Source organism: Mobula birostris, chromosome 5, assembly GCF_030028105.1.
Source record: "Mobula birostris isolate sMobBir1 chromosome 5, sMobBir1.hap1, whole genome shotgun sequence".
NCBI lineage: Eukaryota > Metazoa > Chordata > Chondrichthyes > Myliobatiformes > Myliobatidae > Mobula > Mobula birostris.
In genome coordinates, this window is record NC_092374.1 from 170,910,191 (window position 1) to 170,934,688 (window position 24,498).

The 24,498-nt window shown below is 44.0% G+C and overlaps 1 protein-coding gene across 1 annotated transcript in view; it reads right to left on the reverse strand.

Annotated features, from left to right (window-relative positions):
* nalcn (sodium leak channel, non-selective) overlaps positions 1-24,498 on the reverse strand; it is a 195,788-nt gene that overhangs the window by 144,547 nt on the left and 26,743 nt on the right. The window contains exons 8-10 of the mRNA XM_072258858.1: positions 11,778-11,920; positions 10,872-10,976; positions 796-882 (exon numbers count right to left, since the gene is read on the reverse strand). Coding sequence (XP_072114959.1) covers positions 796-882; positions 10,872-10,976; positions 11,778-11,920 — 335 coding nt within the window. The remainder of the gene's footprint in view (positions 1-795; positions 883-10,871; positions 10,977-11,777; positions 11,921-24,498) is intronic.

Sequence of the window (24,498 nt, forward strand, 5' to 3'; positions counted from 1 at the left end):
CGGCCCAGTACCACATGCTTTGCAGCCCGGTACCGGTCGGTGGTTGGGGACCGCTGTTCTAACTGATTGCATCAGTCTGGTACAGCAATTCACATATGTAGGATTGCAAGAAGCTGCAAGGAGTAGTGGGCTCTACCTAATACATCACGGGCACATCCCTTCCCACCAATGGTAGTATCTACAGTAGGCACTGCATCCAGGAGGTAAATGCTACGAAGAGCCCCATCACCTAGCTATCCCATTTTCTCATTGCTACCATAGAGTAGGAGATACAGAAGCCTAAAGCCCCATACCACCAGATTCAAGAACAGCTATTACCTTCAAACATTCAGTTCTTGAAACAACCAGCACAACCCTAATCACTACCAAGCAGCAACATGACCACTTTGATCACCTTGGACTAAAATCAATTTTTTTGGTTCTTAATGATCTTTCTTAGATTAAAAAGTATATAATTTGTATTTTTTTTGTTGTGAATGTTGTGTATCTGATGCTATGTGCCTGAGACGCCTCCGAAAGCAAGTCTTTCATTGTACGTATATATACATGCATTTCTGCACATGGTAATAACTTGCCTAACTTTGATTGCCTGCTCCAACACCTCGCAATGTGGGTTAGGATATGCTTTGACCAAAGTTTTTATTAAGAAGCTACACTGAAGTTGGTGTACAAATCCAAGTCACTGAGGGCTACAGACTTCATTCGAAAGGCCTTAACTCTTAGGAGAAACGTCAACATCCGCTAACCATACTAGCCACTCTTTTGCCCCCCCTCCTCACCCACATCCCAACATACCTGCAGGTAGGCAGGAGCTCTGCCCTGAGGCTTGTTGACATCCACTGCCACGAGCTGCCAGCCTCCAGCGGCATCTTCATGGAACATCTGCCACAAGAAAACACACTTACAACAGAGCCACTGAAGATCCCCGCGGACCACAGATTCAATGGCTACCACATAGTTCTATGTAGGACTGTTAAGGTGGGAAAGGTGTGATCTTGCAGAATGATTCCGGGAATGAAGGACACCAGTTCTAAAGGACAGACTGAAAAGTCGGAGGTGTGATCCTTAGAGGAGACATGGTTAAGGGGAGGTTAATGGAGGTAATCACAATCAGCAAGGATTCTAATAAAGTAATGGAAACTGTTTACAATGAGGACAACAGAATGGTGTAGCTGGTAGTGCTGCTGCCTCACAGCTCTAGAGAACCCAGTTCAATCCTGACCTCTTGTGCTGTGTGGAACATAGAACAGTACAGCAGTACAAGCTCTTTGGCCATCTAAGTTGTGCTGACCTTTTAACCTACTCCACAATCAATCTAACCCTTTCCTCCCACATAGTCCTCCATTTTTCTTTCTTTCATTTGCCTAAGTGTCTCTTAAAAAGTCCCTTTTGAATTTCATTTCCAGTACTCTAGAAATAAATGCTAACATTGCATTTCCACAATAGCCTTCCTCACTGTTCACTACACCCCCAATCTTGGTGTCATCTGCAAATTAGTCGATCCAGTTAACCATATTATCACCGAGATCGTTGATATTGATGACAAAGAACAACTGACCTGACTGATCCCTGCAACACTTTACTAGTCACAGGCCTCAAGTCAGAGAGGCAACCATTTGCAATCACTCTCTAGCTTCTCCCACAAAGCCAATGTCTAATCCAATCCTCATCTTGAATGCCGAGTGACAGAACCTTTGTGACCAACCTCCCATGCAGGACCCAGTCAAATGCCTTGCTAATGTCCACGTAGAGAATATCCACTGCCTTGCCTTCATCCGCTTTCCTGGTAACTTCCTCAAAAAACTCTGTAAAATTGTTTAGACGTGATGTACTACACACAAAGTCATGCTAAATATCTTTATGTCTATCCAAATACTTACATATCCGATCCCTTAGGGTAGCTTCCAAAAACTTTTCCACAACTGATGACAGACTCAAAGGCCTATAATTTCCTGGTTTCTGTTTATACCTTTTCTTAAACAGTGGAATAACAATGGCTATCCTCCAATCCTCTGGTACCTCTCCTGTCGCTAAGGATGATTTAAATATCTCTGCGAGAGCCCAGCAATTTCTGCACTTGCCTCCCGTAGGGTCCAAGGGAAACACCTCATCAGGCCCAGGGGAATTATCCACCCCAATTCACCTCAGGACAGTAAATACCTTCTCTAATCTGTATAGAGTCCATGAAATTAATGTCACGTTGCCTCACTTCTATAGACTCTGTGTCCATCTCCTGGGGCAATACAGATGCAAAAACTTTATTTAAGATCTCCCCCATTTCTTTTGCTTCCACACATAAATTACTATTCAGTCTTCTGGAGGACCAATTTTGCTCCTTGGAATCCTTTTGTTCTTAACGTATCTTTAGAATCCCTCAGGACTCTCCTTCACTCGGTCTGCTAGGGCAATTTCATGCCTTCTTTTAGCCCTCATGATTTCTATAAGTGTCCTTTTGCATTTTTTATACTCCACAGGCACCTCACTTGTTTCTACCAGCCTGTATCTGCTATACACCTTTTCTCTTTCTTAACCAGGGCCTCAATATTTCTTGAAAACCAATATCTTTACCTTTTATTCACCTCATTTAAGTCGTCTTTCATTACAAAGAGAAAAGCCCTAGCTCAGTCAACCTTTCCCCATAAGACATGTTTTCTAACCCAGACAGCAACCTGGTACATCTCCTCTGCATCCTCTCTAAAGCTTCTACGTCCTTCCTATAATGGGTGATCAGAACTGAACATAGTACTCCAAGCGTGGTCTAACCAGAGTTTTATAAAACTGCAACATTACCTTGGGATTCTTGAACCTGATCCTGTGACTAATGAAGGCCAACATAACATACATCATCTTAACCACCTTATCAACTTGTGTGACAACCTAGAGGGACGCAAGTTGGAATGTTCTCACTGTGACTGTGAGAGGTGCTTCTCGGTGATCCGGTTTCCTCTGATATGCTGAAAATGTGACGGATGTGGTAAGTTACCTCAGTGCGTGGGGGGATGGCAGAATTTGTGGGGGTGAGTTTGGTACAAATGTGGGAAGAATAAAAGGGGTTAGGATTACGTGGGCCCATCATTGGTCGTGATCAACCATGATATTGTGTGCCAGCGATACACAAGCCAGGACAGTACAATACAATACAGAAAGCAAGCTGTTGCCCTTGCAGCAGGCATCCCCTCTCCAAACAGCTGATTAATCCAAAGGAACGGTATGGACCAGTTTGGCACCAGTGGTATCACAAGAGTTGCCGGTCAATGTTGAACTCCATGTAAGACTGCCTTAAGAGCTCCAGCTCCATATTTTTCCCCCTCAGTGTTTACTGCCAAAGCCTTCCCCATGAGTGGGTATAGCAAGGCAGCGGAGGTTTGAGATCAAAAGTTTTTCTTCTCCTAGATAAGTGGCCAACTGTGACTGACTAGCCTCATCTGCTCAAAGCAACTGGTTTTAAGACGCTGCCTTTGTTCCTCCTGTCAGCAGAAATGGTTCTGCTGGGCTTAGTAGCTAAACTACCTCCCCCCAGCTATGACAACTTTAAGGAAGCAGGATTTATGTAGAAATTAGTGCTTGATGGTTAGTGCAGATGCAGTGGTCTGAGGCACTTGATTCCATTTGTGTAACTATGGCTACAAGGGTAGTGGTACTACTTTGAAAGCACTTTTAAAAGCCAGTAATGCACAGTGACCAAATGATCTTCTCCTGTGGGAAATTATTATGTCATGGAGTAACTTAATCATCTGAACTATTATTTTAATGTGCTTCAATGCACTTCGACAACAGTATGTTGTGCTGAGGGCCAGGAGCAGTGGAAGTGGTAGGTGGAAGGATTGTTAGATATTAGACCCAAGCCTTCCAGGGATACAAGTTGTCTCATGCCGTTATTTCAAGAACTGCAAGTTCTCTGAACCTAGTACTGACCCCTCATACATTATCACTGAAACACTAACTAATCATCAGCATCCCAGACATTCTCTTCCATCCCCCACAGAACAAAAATCAAGAAGATACAAAAGCCTGAGACTTAGATAAGAACATGGATAAAAGAAAAATGGAGGGCTATGTGGGGAGGAAGGGTTAGGTTTGATCTTGGAGCAAATCAAAAGGTTGGTGCAACACTGTGGGCTGAAAGGTCGAGTCTGAGCTGTGTTCTATGGAAGTACGTACTACTAGGCCCAAGGGCAGCTTCTATCCCAGACTATTGAACAGACCTCCTGTATGATAGGATGAAGTCTTGACTTCACAATCTATCTTGTTATGGCTTTACACCTTAGTCATATAGTCATAGTCATACCTTATTGATCCCGGGGGAAATTGTTTTTTGTTACAGTTGCACCATAAATAATTAAATAGTAATAAAACCATAAATAGTTAAATAGTAATATGTAAATTATGCCAGGAAATAAGTCCAGGACCAGCCTATTGGCTCAGGGTGTCTGACCCTCCAAGGGAGGAGTTGTAAAGTTTGATGGCCACTGGCAGGAATGACTTCCTATGACACTCTGTGCTGCATCTCGGTGGAATGAGTCTCTGGCTGAAAGTACTCCTGTGCCCAACCAGTCCATTATGTAGTGGATGGGAGACATTGATCAAGACGGCATGCAACTTAGACAGCATCCTCTTTTCAGACACCACCGTCAGAGAGTCCAGTTCCATCCCCACAACATCACTGGCCTTACCAATGAGTTTGTTGATTCTGTTGGCATCCGCTACCCTCAGCCTGCTGTCCCAGCACACAACAGCAAACATGATCACACTGGCCACCACATACTCGTACTTATTGCCTGCCTGCTCTTTTTCCTGTAACTGTAACACTTTGTTCTGCATTGTTACTGCTTTACCTTAAGACTATAAATCACAAGAGCAGAATTAGGCCATTTGGTCCGTTGAGTCAGCTCTGCCATTCCATCATGGCTGACTTATTACCCCCCTCAACCTCATTCTCCTGCCTTCTGCCCATAACCTTTGACACTCTTACTAATCAAGAACCTATCAGCCTCCACTTTAAATAATCCCAATGACTTGGCATCCACAGTAGTCTATGGCAACGAATCCCACAGATTTACTACCCTCTAAAGAAATTCCTTGTCATCTCTGTTCTAATGAACGTCCATGTATTCTGAGGCTGTCCCCTCGGGTCCTAGACTCCGAACTAATCCACTCTAACGAGGCCTTTCAATATTCAATAAGTTTCAATGAGATAACCCTTCACTCTTCTAAACTCCAGCAAGTACAGGCCCAGAGCCAAACACTCCTCCACTTCATTCCCAGAATCATTCTCGTGAACCTCCTCTGGACCCACTCTAATGCTAGCACACCTTTTTTTACATAAGGGGCCCAAAACTGTTCATCATACTCCAAGTGCAGTTGGACCAATGCCTTATGAAGCCTCAGCACCACCTTTTTATTGAGATACAGCACGGAATAGGCCCTTCCGGCCCTTCGAGCAATGCCGCCCAGCAATCCCTGGATTTAATCCTAGTCTAATCATGGGAGAATGACCAATTAACCTACCAACCGGTACATCTTTGGACCTTAGGAGGGAACCCATGCGATCACAGGGAGAATATACAAACTTCTTACAGGCAGCAGTGTGAAGTTAATTTAGAATTTCATTTCTAGTACTCTAGAAATAAATGCTAACATTGCATTTCCTCACCACTGACTCAACCTGCACGAAGACTCCCAAGTCCCTTTGCACTTCCGATTTTTGAATTTTCTCCCAGTTTAGAAAATTGTTGATGTCTTTATTCCTTCTACTAAAGTGAATGACCATACACTATATTGAACCTGCCACTTTTTTCCCCCCACTCTGCCAATCTGTTCAAGACCTTCTGCAGACTCCCTACTTCCTCAACACTACATGCCCCTCCATTTTTCTATCGTCCCCAAACTTGGCCACTAAGCTATCAATTTAGTCATTTAAATCACTGACACATACACTGAAAAAAAGTGACCCAACACCAACACCACTGGTCACTGGCAGCCAATCAGAAAAGACCCCCTTCATTCCCACTCTTTGCCTTCTGCTAGTCAGCCAATCTTCTATCCATGTTAGTATATTTCCTGTAATACCATCGGACCTTATCTTATTAATCAGCTTAATATGTGGCCCCTTGTCAAAGGCCTTCTGAAAATCAAAGTAAACAACATCCATTGACTTGTCTATCCTGCCTGTAATTTCATAAAAGAATTCCAACATATTTGTCAGGCAAATATTTCCCCTTAAGACCATGCTGACTTAGGGCTTTTATCAATTGCCTCCAAGTACCCTGAAACCTTATCCTTAATAATGGACTCCAACATCTTCCCAACTATTGAAGTCAGACTAACTAGCCCATAATTTCCTTTTTTTTCCCCCCCAGCCCCTCTCCCTTCTTGAGATCTTCTAGTCTCCACAACCATTCCATAATCTAGTGATTCTTGAAAGATCTTACTAATGCATGCACAATCTCTTCATCCATCTTGGGGTGTAGTCCATCTGATCCAAGTGGCTTATTTACCTTCAGAACTTTCAGCTTCCCAAGTACCTGCCCCTTAGTAGGTTACTACATTCACTTCTGCCTGAAACACTTAAATTTCTGGCACACTGATGCAAAATACGTCATTTCTTTGTCCCCCACTACTTGCTCTCCAGCATCATTTTCCAGTGACCCAATATCCACTCTTGACTCTCTTTTACTCTTTGTACATCTGGGAAAAAAAAGTTTTGTGTTCTCTTATATTATTGGTTAGCTTACCTTTACATTTCATTTTCTTCTCTCCTTATGGCACTTTTTAGTTGCCTTCTCTTGGCATTTAAAAGCTTCCCAATCCTCTAACTTCCTACTAATTCTTGCTATATTAAATGCCCTCTTTTTTCCTTTCACATTGTCTTTGACTTCCCTTGATAGCCACAGATGCATCATCCTCCCTTTAAAATACTTCATCCTTGGGATGCATCTATCTTGCGCCTTCCAAATTACTCCCAGAAACTCCAGTCACCGCTGTCTGCATTCATCCCTGCAAGTGTTCCCTTCCATCATTATTACAGTATAATATATGGGGTGCCATGGTAGCACAGTGGTTAGCACACCGCTTTACAGTACAGGCAACCTGGGTTCAATTCCTGTTGCTATCTGTAAAGAGTTTATACAACACTCACAACACGCTGGAGAAACTCAGCAGGTCGGGCAGCATCCGTGGAGACGATGAGTCGACGTTTCAGGCTGGAACCCTTCGTCAGGACTGAAAAGGGAAGGGGCAGAGGCCCTATAAAGAAGGTGGGGGGGGGGGGGAGGGTGGGAAGGAGAAGGCTGGTAGGTTCCAGGTGAAAAACCAGTAAGGGAAAAAATAAAGGGGTGGGGGGGGGGGGGGGGGAGGACAGAAAGCCAGGAAGTAATAGGCAGAAAAGGTGAAGAAGGAATAAGAGAAAACACAATGGGTAGCAGAAGGAGGCGGAACCATGAGTGAGGTGATAGGTAGCTGGGGGAGGGGGCAGAGTGAATTAAGGATCGAGGAAGGAGGGGGAGGCAATTACCAGAAGTTGGAGAATTCTATGTTCATACCAAGGGGCTGGAGACTACCTAGACGGTATATGAGGTGTTGCTCCTCCAACCTGAGTTTAGCCTCATCATGGCAGTAGAGGAGGCCATGTATGGACATATCTGAATGGGAGTGGGAAGCAGAGTTGAAGTGGGTGGCTATTGGGAGATCCTGTCTGTTGTGGCGGACGGAGCGGAGGTGCTCGACGAAGCGGTCCCCCAATCTGCGTCTGGTTTCACCGACGTAGAGGAGGCCGCACCGGGAGCACCGGATGAAATAGATGACCCCAACAGACTCACAAGTGAAGTGTTGCCTCACCTGGAAGGACTGTTTTGGGCCCTGAATGGTGGCAAGAGAGGTGGTGTAGGGACAGGTGTAGCCAGGTGGGAGATCCGTGGGGAGGGACGTATGGATAAGGGAGTTGTGGAGGGACCGATCCCTGCAGAAAGCGGAGAGGGAAGGATGTGCTTAGTGATGTGGTCCTGTTGAAGGTGGCGGAAGTTGCAGAGGATAATGTGCTGGATCCGAAGGAGTTTATACGTTCTTCCCGTGACCGCATGGATTTCCACCAGATGCTCCAGTTTCCTCCCACAGTCCAAAGATTAACTGGTTGGTAGGTTAATTGGTGATTGCAAATTGTTCTGTGAGTAAATTGGAGGATCGCTGGGCAGTGTGGCTTTAAACAAAAGAAGGGTCTACTCTACGCTCTATCTCCATAAATAAATAAATGAATAAATAAGCTAATATTTTGTTTAGTAGTCTGGGACATCCTGACGGGAAGGGGTTTTAGCAATGACTGTCTCGTTTGTCTGAGATGTTGTGCAAACCAAGACTTCTGCATTTTGTTATCCTTGCAAGACAGTGTTGGAGACTGGAGGACATACAAGAATCTTCACTACTATCAGCGCACCAGCTTGGATCAGACGATGGCTCTGGGCAAGCCAATCATCATTGGCAGGATTTGTATCAATCTTTGCACATCCTCCTACGGAGCCAAGGCATCGTTTATTCTAGTCTTGTGAATAATCTCCGTTCTGAACAAGAGTTTATATGCCAATGCCAAGTCAAAAACACATCTATTCTTCTTAGGATGTGAGAAGCTACAATTCATACTCTTGTTCATTAAATGCAGTTCATTATAGCACAATCAATGAATCTAATTTGAATCTCAGAACTAATCCAACTTCCAGTTAAAAAAGTTAATTCCGTGGAGTTACAATTTAACTGATGAATGCCCATGAAGAGGCCGATCAGGCCGGTGGCCGGAATGTATCCAGCTAGATGGGCTTAGACCTTTCAGTCATCTCACCATTGATACTCCCACTGTCCCCTTGAATCAACATCAGACAGCAGTCACACCTCTAATCATGGAAGCAGACCACTTGGCCCTCCATGTACACAATAACCAGGGATTACGCAATCATTTTAATCCCATCTTCCAGCTCTTGGCCCATAGTTTTCTGTACCAGTGTGATTCATCAAGTCATCTCTTAAATGTTGTGACTCTGTTTCCACCATTCTCTGGGTGAAGGTGGTCCCTTACCTTAAATATGTGTCCTCTAATCTTAACCATCTCTGATATGGAAATAAGTTCTCTGCAGTTTACCCTATTCATAACCCTCAATTTTGCATATCTCAATCATATTCCCTCAACTGCCTCTGCTCCAGGGAGAACAGACCCTGCCACTCCGGTCTGTCCTCATAACTGAAATGCTCCATGCCAGCAACATCTTGGTAAATCTCCACTGCATCCTCTCCAGGGATGTCACATCCTTCCTATGGTGTGGTGACCAGGATTGCACACAGTTCTCCAGTTGAGGTTTGACCAAAGTTCTATAAATTTGGAGCATAACCTCTTGGCTCTCGTACTCACTGCCCCAACTGACCAAGTCCATATCCCAAATGCCTACCTATCTATATTATCTACCTGGGATGCCACCTTCAAGGATCTTTGGTCTAACACACTAAGGTGCCTGTTCCTAAATACTGTGTCCTTACCACTCATGGCGTATATCCTAGCCTCATTTGAGCTACTAAAATACATCTGCACACAAATATCAGAATTACCTCTGTCCACTGATGTCACCCTGTAGCCTTCAGACCAACAAAAACTGCCAAACTTGCTGATTATGCCTCCCACACCTACACCCAAATCATTCATGTGTATTACGAACTGCAAGTATCCCAGCATTAATTCTTGTGGGGACACCACTAGTCACAGGCATCCAATGACATAAATAGCCCTCTACCATCAACCTTATTATCCGACTGCCAAACTACTTTGGACGGGTGCCAGGTATGACCCCCTTCACCTCCTAGAGCTTACTCATCTCAATGTTGCTTTCTCCTAGTTTTGGTAATTGTCTGGTGATTGTTAAACAGTGCACTGAGCCAACTAACCATAAACTATCTCTACCTCCCTTGTGAAGTACCTAGATTTCATTTTGATTTTCTATATTGTGATTACAGAATACCAAGGAATTACCATTTCCTTTCCAAATGACTGGCATTGCCTCATGAGTTTATTGGCCATTCTAGTCATCGACTCCCACTCCCTGATAACATCTCCTGAAATCACTGTTGGTTTCCACATGCACAGTGATGACACCCAACTCATTTCCCAAAGCCTCCCCCCACTCTTGTACTGCAATTCCTGCCAAAACCATAACATCTCCACAGCAAAAAAAAAAAAAAAAAAAACTACTGCAGGATCTCAGCGGGTTGCATAGCATCTGTGTATGGAAATGTCTAACATTTTGGGTCAAACTCTATCAGAAACATTCCAAAATCTGCAGAGCACCACTTTTTGTGGCTCCCTGCCAATTTCTGGCAACACAAGAGACTGTAGATGCTGGAATCCCAAGCAAAAAAAAAAAAAAAAAATAAACTACTGGAGGGACTTCAATGGGTCGACCAGTATTTGTGGTGGGAAATGGACGGCCAAGGTTTCAGGTTGGGTCCAGGTGAAAGTTTTCAACCAAAACATCTACTATTTATTTCCTTCCACAGATGTTGCCTGACCCACTGAGTTCCTCTAGCACCTTGTGTTGTTCCTTGTCAATTTTTAATTGGTAAGTACAACATGGGAGTAAAAGTTGGCCCTCAGCCCCAAGTCTGCCCCACATTCAGCAAGAATGCAGCTCACATTATACCAGGCAACCTTTCACTGATAAACTCCCGTCACTGCACCTGTGGGCAGTTTACTCTGTCCAAGAGCTACTCATTTCCTTATGATGTAGGATACTCAGCCCATCTAGTCTATGCCAGCTCACAGATCAATCCCATTTCCTGCAGATTTTCCCTCTAACCTGCTTAAAGTCCGGACATCTTTGGTTGAGCATGGACTTCGTTACCTGTGTGGTGGTGGTGGAGGTGGTGCTGCTTCGTGGGCCCCACATCTGCTGAAACTGGACTCTTATCTCCGCAAAAGTCTCAATGATCACAGCAATGAACACGTTCTGAAAACAAAAGTAAACCCGTGAACAGCCTCATCATACACAGAGGAACAGTGAATGTTATAGGAATGATGTTACCAAATGGAAAGTGTAGAAAAGATTTACCATATGTTGCCAGGAATCGAGGGAAGTAGTTATAGGGGAGGCTGGACAGGCTAGGACTTCTCTCCTTGCTGCATAGGACATTATCTTGGTATATAAAGATCATGAGGGGCATAGATAGGGTGAATGCACTCAGTTTTTTTTATCCCCAGTGTTAGGGAAATTAAGAGCTAGAGGGCAGTTTTAAGGTGACAGGAAAGATATAACAGGAACTTGAAGGGAAGCTTTTTTTTTTGTGTACACATAAGATGGTGTGCACATGAAATGAACCGCCAGAGGAAGTGATCGAGGCAGGTACAACAACTTTTTATAAGACAGCCCTGCTATCCACCCTGCTACTCGGACTGTTTGTACCAAATCCCATCAGGGACAAGGCTACATGGCAACAATGCCAGGACCACCATACTCAAACAGTTACTTTCCACTCCCAGTGCTGGTTAAGTGCCCCAGACCTGGGTGCTGCCCAGCAGGCAGGCAGTTATATAAACGAGACCCAGCATTCACCCACTAAGTCCCAATCTGAGGGAGCTTCCCTTCTCTCACTCCACTCTTCATTCTGACTGCAAGGACTTGACAGAATTCCAGTGGAGATCCTCCCTGTCAGGCTGCAGTAGGCATGACATGATGCATTGACCTCGAACACATCCTCTTCCTCTCAGACCAGTGGTCCCTCCTCCCTTATGAACACTGAATGGCAAGCACCTTAACCAGCCAGGCAAGGAAGAAGATCAAGGTGATGAAGTAGAAGTACGACCTCCAGCGAGGGAAGCTGTCAATGGCCCGGTACATGAAGAAAACCCAGCCCTCCTGTGAAGCAGCCTCGTAAACCGTGAATATGCTGGTGCCTGGTGACGGAGACAGAACAGCCACTGTCAGACTTCAAAAGGTCACAGATTTTTGTGGAACAGGTTCAAACATTTGCCACAAAACCACCCCCACTGCTCCACCCCCCCCCACCCCCCATGCAAGGTATCACAGACCTCCAATCACTGATAAACTAACAGTTTGAATGCCTGGGAAAATTTACTGGAAGTTTTAACGAAGTCGTACTGAAGTTAATGATCTGGGTGAGGATGCAGGTACGTGATTAGTGGGCTTGCAGATTGGTTTTGGTTTATTATTGTCATATGTGCCAAGATACAGTGAAAAGCTTGTCTTACACATCATTTATACAGATTAAATCATTTCACAATACATTGAACTAGAGTAAGGTTAAACAATAAATATGTAGAATAAAATGTAAAAACTACTGGAAGACAGTGCAGGTAAACAATAAAATACAAGGTCACAATGTGGTAGATTGAGGCCAAGAGTCCATTTTATCATACAAGAGGTTCATTCAACAGCCTGATAATAGTGGGACAGAAGCTGAACCTGGTGGAACATGCTTTCAGGCTTTTGTATCTTCTCCTGACGGGAGGGAAAAGAGATAGAATGTTGGTGGTGGGTGGGATCTTTGATTATTCTGGCTGCTTTACTGAGGCAGTGAGAGGTACAGTATAGACAGGGATGCTGTCCAAGTTGCATGCCATCTTGGACAATGTCTCCCATCCACTACATAATGTACTGGTTGGGCACAGGAGTACATTCAGCCAGAGACTCATTCCACCGAGATACAACACAGAGCGTCATAGGAAGTCATTCCTGCCTGTGGCCATCAAACTTTACAACTCCTCCCTTGGAGGGTCAGACACCCTGAGCCAATAGGCTGGTCCTGGACTTATTTCCTGGCATAATTTACATATTACTACTTAACTATTTATGGTTTTATTACTATTTAATTATTTATGGTGCAACTGTAACGAAAACCAATTTCCCCCGGGATCAATAAAGTATGACTAAATTAAACTAAACTAGCTAAATATAGACAGGAGGCTGGTTTCTATGATGTGCTAAGCTACATCCCCACTCTCCAGTCCTGACAAAGGGTCTCGGCCCGAAACGTCGACTGTACCTCTTCCTAGAGATGCTGCCTGGCCTGCTGCGTTCACCAGCAACTTTGATGTGTGTTGCTCCACACTCTGCAGTTTCTTGCAGACACGCACAGTTACCATACTGAGCTGTTATGCATCCGTTCAGAATGCTATGGTGCTTTAATAAATATAACAATTTCTTTAGTCTCCTGAGGAAATAGGTGTTGGTACAACGTGGTTGTACCGAGAGGTTACAAAATTTGATGGTAGACAGCAAAGAATTTCTAGTGACACCGTAGTATGTAGGTCAACTGGGAAAGTGGGCCAAGGAATGGCAGCGGGAACTTAACTCAGATAAGCAAGAAGTCATGCATTTTAGGAAGTTAAACAGTGAATGCCAGAGCTCAGGGGAGTGCTCTTGAACAGCAACACACACACTGGGGAACAGGTATAAAGGTGCCTGAAAATTGCAACAATGGTAGACAGGGTGAAGGTGGTGTATGGCAGCGGTTCCCAACCACCGGGCCACAGAGCATGCGCTACCGGGCCGCGAGGAATCGATATGATTTGGCGATATGAGTCAGCTGCACCTTTCCTCATTCCCTGTCACAGCCACTGATCAGCCATTATGCATGCGAGGTCGTGACCCACGCGTCATCCGTGTCAGGGTGGGAAGGAGATCAACTCCTCGAACTTGCAAATGATGACGGGCTGAAAAGTATGTTTGACATAACATCTCTGTTGGCATTTTGGATCAAAGTCAAGGCTAAATATCCTGAGATAGCCACGAAAGCACTGAAAACGTTGCTTTCATTTCCAACATTTTTCTGCAAAGCGGAGTTTTCTGCAATGAATGCAACGAAAACTAAACTGCGGAATAGACTGGACATAAGGAACCCCCTTCGAGTATCGCTGTCTCCCATCACCGCTCGATAGGACCGTCTTGTTGCAGGGAAACAAGCCCAGGGCTCCCACTGATTCAGCGATATTGGTGTGTTGCAATGATTTTATATGTTCATATGGGGGGGAAATATGTGCTGTGTGTTTAATATCCAAATGTTACTTAAAATGTTATGATGCTATTGACTTATAAGTGACCCTATAACAATTACAGCTGGGAAACAGGCCTTCTCGGCCCTTCTAGTCCGTGCCAAATGCTACTCTCACCTAGTCCCACCGACCTGCACACAGCCCATAACCTTCCATTCCTTTCCTGTCCACATACCTATCCAATTTTTCTTTAAATGATAATATCGAACCTGCCTCTACCACTTCTACTGGAAGTTCGTTCAACACCTACTTCAAGCTCCCCTGTCCTCCCCGATAATTGACTTATCACTGTATTCATGCGAGGAAAATACGCGGTGTGTTTAATATTAAATTCGTGAGATAAACCCTTTTAGAAACAAAATTGAGTGTATTACCTACTTATCGCCTATATTCCAGTAGTGATTAACACCCACCCCCATGAACAGAATCACCAAAAAGGATTTGCTTGGGGGGGGGGGGGGGGGCGGGCAGGGTGGGAATCGGCAGGTCACGACACATATGCGTGACCTGCACAAGGCTTCATGGCCATTGTAGTCTTTCTGGGTAAGCAATGCATCTGACTGCTACTCTTGTCCGTTGGCAACCCTACCCCCCCCCCCCCCCAACCCCGGTCGGCCAGTCCGCAAGAATATTGTCAATATTAAACCGGTCCGCAATGCAAAAAAGGTTGGGGACCCCTGGTGTATGGTATACTTGCCTTCATCAGTCAAGGCACTAAGTACAGAAGTTTGGAAGTTATTAAGGGTGTATAAAATGTTAATTGGGCTGCACTTGGAGCATAGCATGTAATTATATAATTCTGGTGGCACACTATAGCAGGATGTGATTAAGCAAAAGAGGGTGCAGAATTGACTTGATGTAAAGAATTCAGATCCTGACTCAGACTGACCATCTATGGTCTCCTCCATTGGAGCCAAACACATCTTCACCTCATTTTTTGAAATTAACTTAACACTGAATGGATTTTCAAATAGTAGCTTCATTTCTTCCCCCCCAGATCTCTGCCTGGGTCATCCTCTGCTTGTCTCAACATCAAACCTTTGTCACTTAACCCTTCTTGATACCCATGTTATCAAAGATCTTCCCTTTCGTAGACTCTTAGATAAGTACACAGAGCTTAGAAAAATAGAGGGCTATGTGGTAGGGAAATTCTAGGTAGTTTCTAGAGGAGGTTACATGATCAGCACAACATTGTGGGGCAAAGGGCCTGTAATGTGTTGTAGATTTCTATGTTCTACGTTCATTCTCTCCTCCCTTTCAAAGGCTTTATACAAAGTCACCAATCTAAAATAATGTTTTTCTCTGCATTAACACTGCCTGACCACCCAGGGCTTTGTTTGAAAACTGAAAGCTTTACTTTCTTTAACATAACAACATAAGAAACAGGAGCAGGAGTAGACCATCTGGTCCGTCGAGCCTGCACCGCCATTCAATAAGATCATGGCTGGGTTGGCCATGAGCTCATCTCCATCTACCTGCCTTTTCCCAGTAACTCTCAGTTCCCCTACTATGCAAAAATCTATCCAACCTTGTCTTAAATATATTTACTGAGGTAGCCTCCACTGCTTCATTGTGCAGAGAATTTCACAGATTCATCACCCTCTAGGAAAAGCAGTTCATTCTCATCTCTGATCTAAATCTACTCCCCCAAATCTTGAGGCTATGTCCCCTAGTTCTGGTCTACCAGTGGAAACAACTTTCCTGCCTCTATCTTATCTATCCTTTTCATAATTTTATGTTTCTAAAAAGGTCTCCTCTTATTCTTCTGAATTCCAGCGAGTACAGTCCCAGGCGACTCAATCTCTCGCCAGTCTAACCCCATCATCTCTGGAATCAACCTGATGAACCTCCTCTGCCCCGCCTCCAAAGCCAGTATTTCCTTCCAGTAAGGAGATCAGAAATGCATGCAGTACTCCAGGTGCGGCCTCACCAGTACCCTGCAGCATAACCTCCCTGCTCTTAAATTCAATCCCTCTAGCAATGAAGGCCAAGATCCCATTTGCCTTCTTGATTACCTGGTGTACCTGCAAATCAACATTTTGTGATTCATGCACAAACACTCCCAAATCCCTCTACACAGCAGTATGCTGCAGTTTTTTACCATTTAAATAATAATCTGCTCTCCTACTTTTCCTTCCAAAGTGGATGACCTCGCATTTACCAACATTGTATTCGATAAGCCAGACCCTTGCCCACTCACTTAACCTATCTATATCTCTCCGTAGATTCTCCGTATCTTCTGCACAATTTGCTTTTCCACTCAATTTAGTGTCATCAGCAAACTTAGATACACTACTCTTGGTCCCCTCTTCCAGATCATTAATGTATATTGTGAACAGTTGCAGGCCTAGCGCCGACCCGTGACATAGCGCTTACTATTGATTGCCAACCAGAGTAACACCCATGTATCCCAACTCTCTGCTTTCGATGAGTTACCCAATCCTCTATCCATGCTAATACATCGGCCCCAACTCTATGCATCCTTATTTTTTGGATTAGTCTTTTATGTGGCACCTTATTGAACACCTTCTGGAAATCTAAGTAAATAATGTCCATCTGTTCCCCTCTATCCACTGCGCTTGTTATATCCTGTAAGAACTCCAGCAAGTTTGTCAAACAGGGCTTGCCTATGCTGAATCCATGCTGTGTCTGCATGATGGATCCATTTCTTTATAAATGCCTCGCTATTTCTTCTTTAAATGATAGCTTCAAGCATTTTCCCAACTACTTACGTTAAACTAACTGGCCTGTGGTTACCTGCGTTTTGCCTACATCATTTTTGAACAGTGGCGTGACATTTGTTGTCTTCTAATCCGCCAGGACCTGCCCAGAGTCCAGAGAATTATCACCAAAGCTTCTACTATAACTTCTGCCATTTCTTTCAGTACCCTGGGATGCATTCCATCAGGACTAGAGGACATATCTATCTTTAGGCCCACAAGTTTGCTCAGCACTGCCTCTTTTGTATCAAGGTCCTCACCTCCCATCGCATCCGTAACATCTCTTTGGCATGTTAGAGGTGTCCTCCACTGTGAAGACCAACACAAAATAGTCATTCAAAGCCTCTGCCATTTCCTCATTATCCAATATCAATTCCACTGTTTCGTCCTCCAAGACCTATGTACACTTCTTTGCTTTATATAATTATGAAAACTTTTACTGTCAGTTTTTATATTTTGTGCCAGTTTATTTTCATCATCTATCTTCCCTTTCTTTAATGCTCATTTTGTAGTTCTTTGTTGCTTTTTAAAGTTTTCCTAATCTTTCAGCTTCCCACTACTCTTGATGACTTTGTACACATAAGCTTTCAGTTTGATGCCTTCTTTTATTTCCCTAGTTACTCAAGGCTGGCTCTCCCCAGCCTTACTGTCCTTGCTTTTAACTGGAATACACTTTTGAGCACCGTGAACAATACCTTTGAAAGTCTTCCACTGTTGCACAACTGTCCCACCATTTAGCCTACGTTCCCAGTCTATTCTAGCCAAATCCCCCCTCATTCCATTCTAGTCTTCCTCGTTTAGGCATAATACAATGGTTTTCGATCAAACTATTGCACCCTCTATTGGTATGAGAAGCTCAGTCATACTGTGATCACTCTTTCCAAGAGGATCCTTAACTACAAGATCACTAATTTTACCTGTCTCATTGCACAGGACCAGATCCAAGATTGCACTTGTAGGTTCAGTAACATGCTGTTCAAGAAAGCAATCATGGACGCATTTTATGAAGTCCTTCTCAAGACTGCCTCAACCAACTTGATTCACCCAATCTATGCACAAGTTAAAGTCCCCCACGATAACTGCTGTTCCATTTTTACATGACTCAGATTTTTCTCTGATTATTGCCTGTGCCTCTGTAATGCTATTATCCGGTGGCCAACAGACAACCCCCACCAGTGATTTTTCCCTTTACTATTCCCAATCTCTACCCAGATGGACTCAACATTCTGCTCCTTAGATCTTACATCTTCTCTATCACCCTGAGCTCATCCTTAATTAAGAGCGGTACCCCACCTCCCTTACTTTCATACTTATCCTTCCATATTACCTGATATTCTTGGATATTTAATTCTCAATCCTTTCCACCCTGCAACCACATTTTTGTAATGGCCACCAAATCGTAGCCCTTTGTACTGATTTGTGCCACAAGTTCACTGATCTTGTTTCGAATAACTATGGGCATTCAGATAAAGTGCCCTTACACTCATTGTGCTTTTAAAATCTTGTAATCTTTCTCTTTTGCACTTGACTTTTCTTTACACCACTCTTATTTTTCTCATTTTTATCTTTTGCTTTTTCTTTATCCACACTTTTCTTTTACTTTATCCATACTCCTCCAATCTGTTGAACCCTCCTCCTCCCTCCCCCCCCCCACTATTTAGTTTAAAGCCACATCCACAGTCCTAGTTATGCGATTCACTAGGATCCAGGTCCCATCACAGTTCAGGTGGAGCCCATCCCATTGGCACAGCTCCCTCCATCCCCAATACTAGCACCAATTTCCCATGATTCAAACCCACTTCTCCCACACCAATCCTTGAGCTACACATTTAACAGCCTTACCTGCTACTTACCTGTGGTTCCCCACCCAAGCCTTGAGCCAAAACCTCAAGTACCCACTCCTACACTGGTCCACTCACACAATGGCCACTCCGCTTTGACCATGCTCTACTTTTATTTGCTCCTGCCAATGAATTGCGAATGGATTGGTCTGCCGCTAATGCCACGATTGGTCCACCGCTAACCTTTCCCACAGATTGTTTCTTAAATTCTCTTTTTTGTTTGATTTGTAAGCATTCCTTACAACACACACATGTCTGTGTGGCTAAGCTCAGCTCCAATGCCATCTTCAAGTTCACTGATGGACAATACAGTTGTTAGATGAGTCAGCTTATCCAGGTGAGATTGGTCATCTAGTTAAGTGGTGCCACAACAACCTCTTGCTCAACCTCAGCTAAGAGCTGATTTTTAACTTCACAGGCAGGGAAGGAAGAACATGTGCCCATCTACATTGGGGAAAATGGAGATTTAGCATCTTTAAGTTCAGATGACCTGTCCCAGAACAAAATACTTAGATGTAGTCATAAGGAAAGCACACTAATGTCTTTACTATCTTAGGAGGCTCTGCTTGCCATCAACTGCTGTAACAAACTTCTACAGATGTATTGTGGAAAGTATTCTGACTATTTGCACCATAGTCTACTACAGCACTTCAAATGCAGAGGAATAGAAAAAGCTGCAGAAAGCAGTGAACTCTGCCAAATATATCACAGGTGCATCCTTCCCCACCATCAATATTATCTACAAGAGGCACTGAATAAAAGGCAACATCCATTATCAAGGATTCTCAACGTACAGGTGATGGAGGGGGTAGAATGGGAATGACATTAGAAGCTTTTGTATACAGACTATACAATGCAAATGAAGGGTCTTGACTCTCCTCAGATATTGCCTAACCTGCCGAGTTCCTCCGGCACTTGGTGTCAACAGACAGTTCTGCTTCTATCAACAACTTATAAGGTTTTGTTTGTTCAGTGTAAATATAGTCAAGGAGCCATTGAGAGATACAGCACAGGAAACAAACCTTTCAGTGCACTGAATCCACACCGACTATTAACCACTCATTTACACAATCCTACTTTTTAAAAAAATTATTCTCCAACTCTTCCCTGCCCCTCCTCCAGATTCTACCACACCCTTACATGCTAGGGACAATTTACAGAAACCAATCAACACAATACCTTTGCGATGAGAGAGAAAGCCAGAGCACCGTGCAATCACAGGGAGAACGTGCAAACCCTACACAGACAGCAGAGGTCAGGATAGAACCAGGTACTACACAGCCCAATTAAAGAAAGGCTTTTATAAAGAAAATAGATGCATTCCACGGGACTTTTCAGTGTAACCCAAATCACTTTACATCCATTTAAAGACAGCTGTTGAATTATAATAGAGAGAAGGAAGATTATTAATTTGTGCACAACCAACTCCCACAAAGTATCACCTGTTGTTTTGAAGATGCTTATCAAGGGTTAAGTGGTGATCTAGTACTGCTGGAGCCTGAAGACCCACACTCAACATTTTAGGAACTGCTTCTTCAATAGACAATAGATGCAGGAGTAGCCCATTCCGCCCTTCGAGCCAGCACTGCCGTTCACTGTGATCATGGCTGATCATTCACTGATCTTCCCCTCAGCCATCAGATTTTTCAACAGTTTAAGAACACTACCTCATTATTTTGCTCTTTTTTTTATATACACAATTTATTTTATATATTCTTACTGTAATTAAGAACATAAGAAATAGAAGCAGGAGTTGGCGATCTGGCCCATTGAGCCTGCTCCGCCATTCATTAAGATCATGGCTGATCTGACCATGAACTCATCTCCACCTACCTGCTGTTTCCCCATAACCCTTAATAACCCTACAACGCAAAAATCTATCCAACCTTGTCTTAAATCTATTTACTGAGGTAGCCTCCACTGCATCATTGGGCAGAGAATTCACAGATTCACCACTCTTTGGGAAAGAAGTTTTGCCTCATCTCCATCCTAAATTTACTCCCCACAATCTTGAGGCTATGTCCCAATTTAATTTATGGTAAAATGTATGTATTGCACTGTAATGCTGCTGCAAAACAACGAATTTTACAACATATGTCAGTGATAATAAACCCGATTCTGCTCAAACACAGGAGCATTTTACATGGGATGAGACTTTGGGTTAAGCCTGCCCAAGAGAATTTGCACTTCCAACAGTGCAGCACTCCCTCAGCACTGTCATGACAACTGTAACAAAGCAGGAGAGAGAAAAATCAAAAGAAAAAGCATTGGCAAATGGCTTTGTGAACCATCTATTCTACCCAAGAAAGAGGCATCTGCCCTATCTCTGGCTTTGTCAACCTTCAAGTTATCTTGAACAGCACAGTAAACTTTCAACATGTACACTGCCCATAAAACATTGATCATTCCCTAGCCAAGGAGCACTTTCCTGAAATAAATGATAAAACATGGCATTGTCGAGGTGAAGGAGTGCAAAACAATCAAGAATCTGACTTGTAGACAGGGTTGACCAGATTTGTACTGAAATAAGCCTCCCGTGGAATCCTCCTGGGGGATTAAGGTCGAGTATCGTTACCCGCTTTGGTGACCAGCAGTACAAGGGATGAGCAGCTGTACCAGAAATTAGATTTTCATTCAGTGGCCTGGCAGTGAGCAACAGGCTGGAGCTGAAGTCTAGACTGAAGGTTGTGCAATGTTAGTTTAACCAGGATCCAGCATTAAATGATGTACTTCACAGCTCCTTGCTTCCTTAAAGCCAAACAAAATAGTAACAGAGTAACCATGGCAACCCTGCTTTGTAATGCACTCTTCCAAAGGCAGGGGTTTTGCCATCATGAGGCACATGTAGGACCTAGTCTCAGCTGTACTGACTCACCATCATTTAAAGAATCCAAATAGCTTTAGAATCCGATCATCACTGAAGTATGACGCGAAAGCAGTGCAGTGCAAAGGCAAAAATTCATAAATTACAAAAATAGTGCAAAAGACAAACAAGGTAGCGTTCATGGACTTTCAGAAATTTAATAGCAGTGGGCAAGAAGCTGGTCCTGAATTGTTGAGTGTAGGTCTTCAGACTCCTGTACTTGTTCCCTGATGGTAGCAATGACAAAGAGGGTAATGTCTCGGATGTTGAGGATCTTTAGTGATGGATGCTGCCTTCTTGTGTCACCACTTCCTGAAGATATCATCGATCATCTGTGTACTCCTCTCAAATAAGACAGCACTTGGCCCAATGACTCCTCCATGACTCATGAATCTCCGGAGAACAGAGGGCAATGTCTGTAGCTGTAAACCACTGGAGACTAGATAGGAACAGAGGGACCACTGGTTTCCTGCAAAGCTGGGGTTGGGGTGGGTCTGCCATCTTATGGGAATCAATAACTTCTGGCAACTTACAAAACTTACCTGGCACTGATGCCAGAAAAGAGGCATGTTGGGGAGGCTGATACGACATACAACCTAGACTCTCATTAGTGAATGACCTGAGCACTGGACACAGGGCATTAAGGGAGGGGACGAGTTGTTGGGTATCTGGTGGTGGAGCAAGCTAAGGAGGTGGGAGGCCACTGCTGGAGCTGCTCTGGTCAGCAATAGGTGGGCATACGTGAACCTGACAAGGGCAGTGACGCCCTGTGAGGAATAAGCAAGAACCACCAGAGGAATCAGGTCTGTCAAACACCAGGGAGTTGCTGGTGGTGAGTTAGAAAGGAGCCCTATGCACCAAATGGGGCCATAACAGAGGGCTGGGCAGTCCCACACCTGGAAATATCAGTCTGGCCCATTATGAAGTTCTCTCTGCCATTCGTAGACAGCTCTTCCTCGCCACTGAAGATGGTGGTCCATAGAGACAGGGCAGCTTCTAACTCCCAATAACGGTGCTAGCTTTAAATTCCTAGACAGTGTTTCAAAGTTTTTAGCTAGGGATTTCATCAACCAAAGGTCCAGGAATTCAGCACCACTGAACTCTTAAGACAAAATTACTCCTAATGCACTGGCAGCAGAGTTAACAGCGATGTACAATGGACTATGGATTCTAAAGACATCAGACCCAGCGAAAGCGACCTGGCTTAAGACAGCTCAGCCGAGGGAGCATCAGACACAGACAGTGTGAGGAAGCAGAAATACAGCAAGAGAGCCAGAGCACTAGCTAAACTGAGAGATAACCCGACCAGGCTGACGCACCATCATTTCTCCTGGCCAGTGTCTGCTCAGTAAAAGTTCAAAGTTAGAATTATTATCAGAGTACATACACATCACCAAATTCTACCCCTAGATTTTTTTTCCTGCGGGCGTACTAAGCAAACCTATAGAACAGTAACTGTAAACAGGATCAATGAACAACAAACTGCAAATGCAGATATAAATACAAAGCAAAAAATAATGAGTATGAAATAACAAGATAAAGATTCCTTAAGGTGAGACCATCGGTTGTGGGAACACCAGAAATAGAATGAGTGTAGTTATTCCCTTTTGTTCAAGAGCCTGATAGTTGAGAGGTAGTAACTGTTCTTGAACCTCGTGGTACAAGTCCTGAGGCACTTACATCTTCCACCTGATGGCAGCAACTAGAAAGAGCATGGTCTGGGTGGTGAGAATCTTTGATGATGGATGCTGCTCTTCTTTGGCAATGTTTCATGTAGATGTGCTCAATGGTTGGGAGGGCTTTACCTGTGATGTACTGGGCCAAATCCACTACCTTATGTAGGATTTTTCCACTCAAAGGCATTTTCACTACACATCTGTATAAGTTTGCCAAAGTTTGATGACATGCCAAATATCCACAGAATCTCTGAGGAAATAGAAGTGCTGCCATGCTTTCTTTGCAATTATATGGGTCCAAGCCAGGTCCTCTGAGATGGTGCCACCCAGGAATTTAAAGTTACTGACCCTCTTCGCCTCTGGTGAGTACTAGCACATGGACATCTTGTTTCCCTCTCCTGAAGTCTACAATCAGATCCTTAGTCTTACTGCCATTGAGTAAGAGGTTGTTGTCCACTTAGCCAAATTTTCAATCTCCCTCCTGTATGCTGGTTTATAACGAGCTTTGATACGGCCCATGACAATGGTGTCATCAGCAAACTTGCATATGGTTTTAGAGCGGTACTTAGTCGCACAGTCATAGGTGTAAAGGAGTAGTACAAGGGGCTAAGTACACAGAACTGTGGTGCTCCTGTGCTGACTGAGATTGTGGAGGAGATGTTGTTGCCAATCCGAACTGACTAGAAAATAAAATGGTGAAATTGAGAATTAGCACACAGAAAGATGAGAACTGATGGAATCTGGTTTTCACTGAAAAGCAACTAAACAACAATACACCCAACTCAGCAGATGACTGTTCTGCCTGGATAGATAGGAGCTCCCTGTTAGGAAGGAAAGGTATGTCACATCCAGAGTTTCTCCGGTTAGCGGACGATTTCCCTCCATGCCTCTCTGACGTAGTGGGGAACCGCGTACGAGGCAAGTTACAGCGGTAGTTTGCCATTGCCTTCTGCCGGATGAGTTTCCAAAGATATCATCAGCTCGTAACCCAGCACGGATGGAAAGCGTGCAGGGGAACCGGATGGATTCGAACTTTTCGTCCCAAAGTCCGGCACTGATGCCACTACACCACCAGCCGGGTTAAGGAAATCCAAATGAGGGAGACTCTGTACATTCACAAAGGTTGGTGTACAAACTCATCTGTAGTTAGCAGTCACTGGTCCGTAGCAATTGAACATCTTACAATTAAATGCCGGCCACATTACCTGCTCAGTGAGTTCACTGTTGTGAACATCATCGCTGTCTACAACCCTTACCATCTTCCTCCACCCACACGAAACAAAACAAGTTTCTGCACAGTCTTTTCAAAATTGCAGGAGATTTCAATTATGTTGACCTGCAGGACATTTTCCCCAAATTC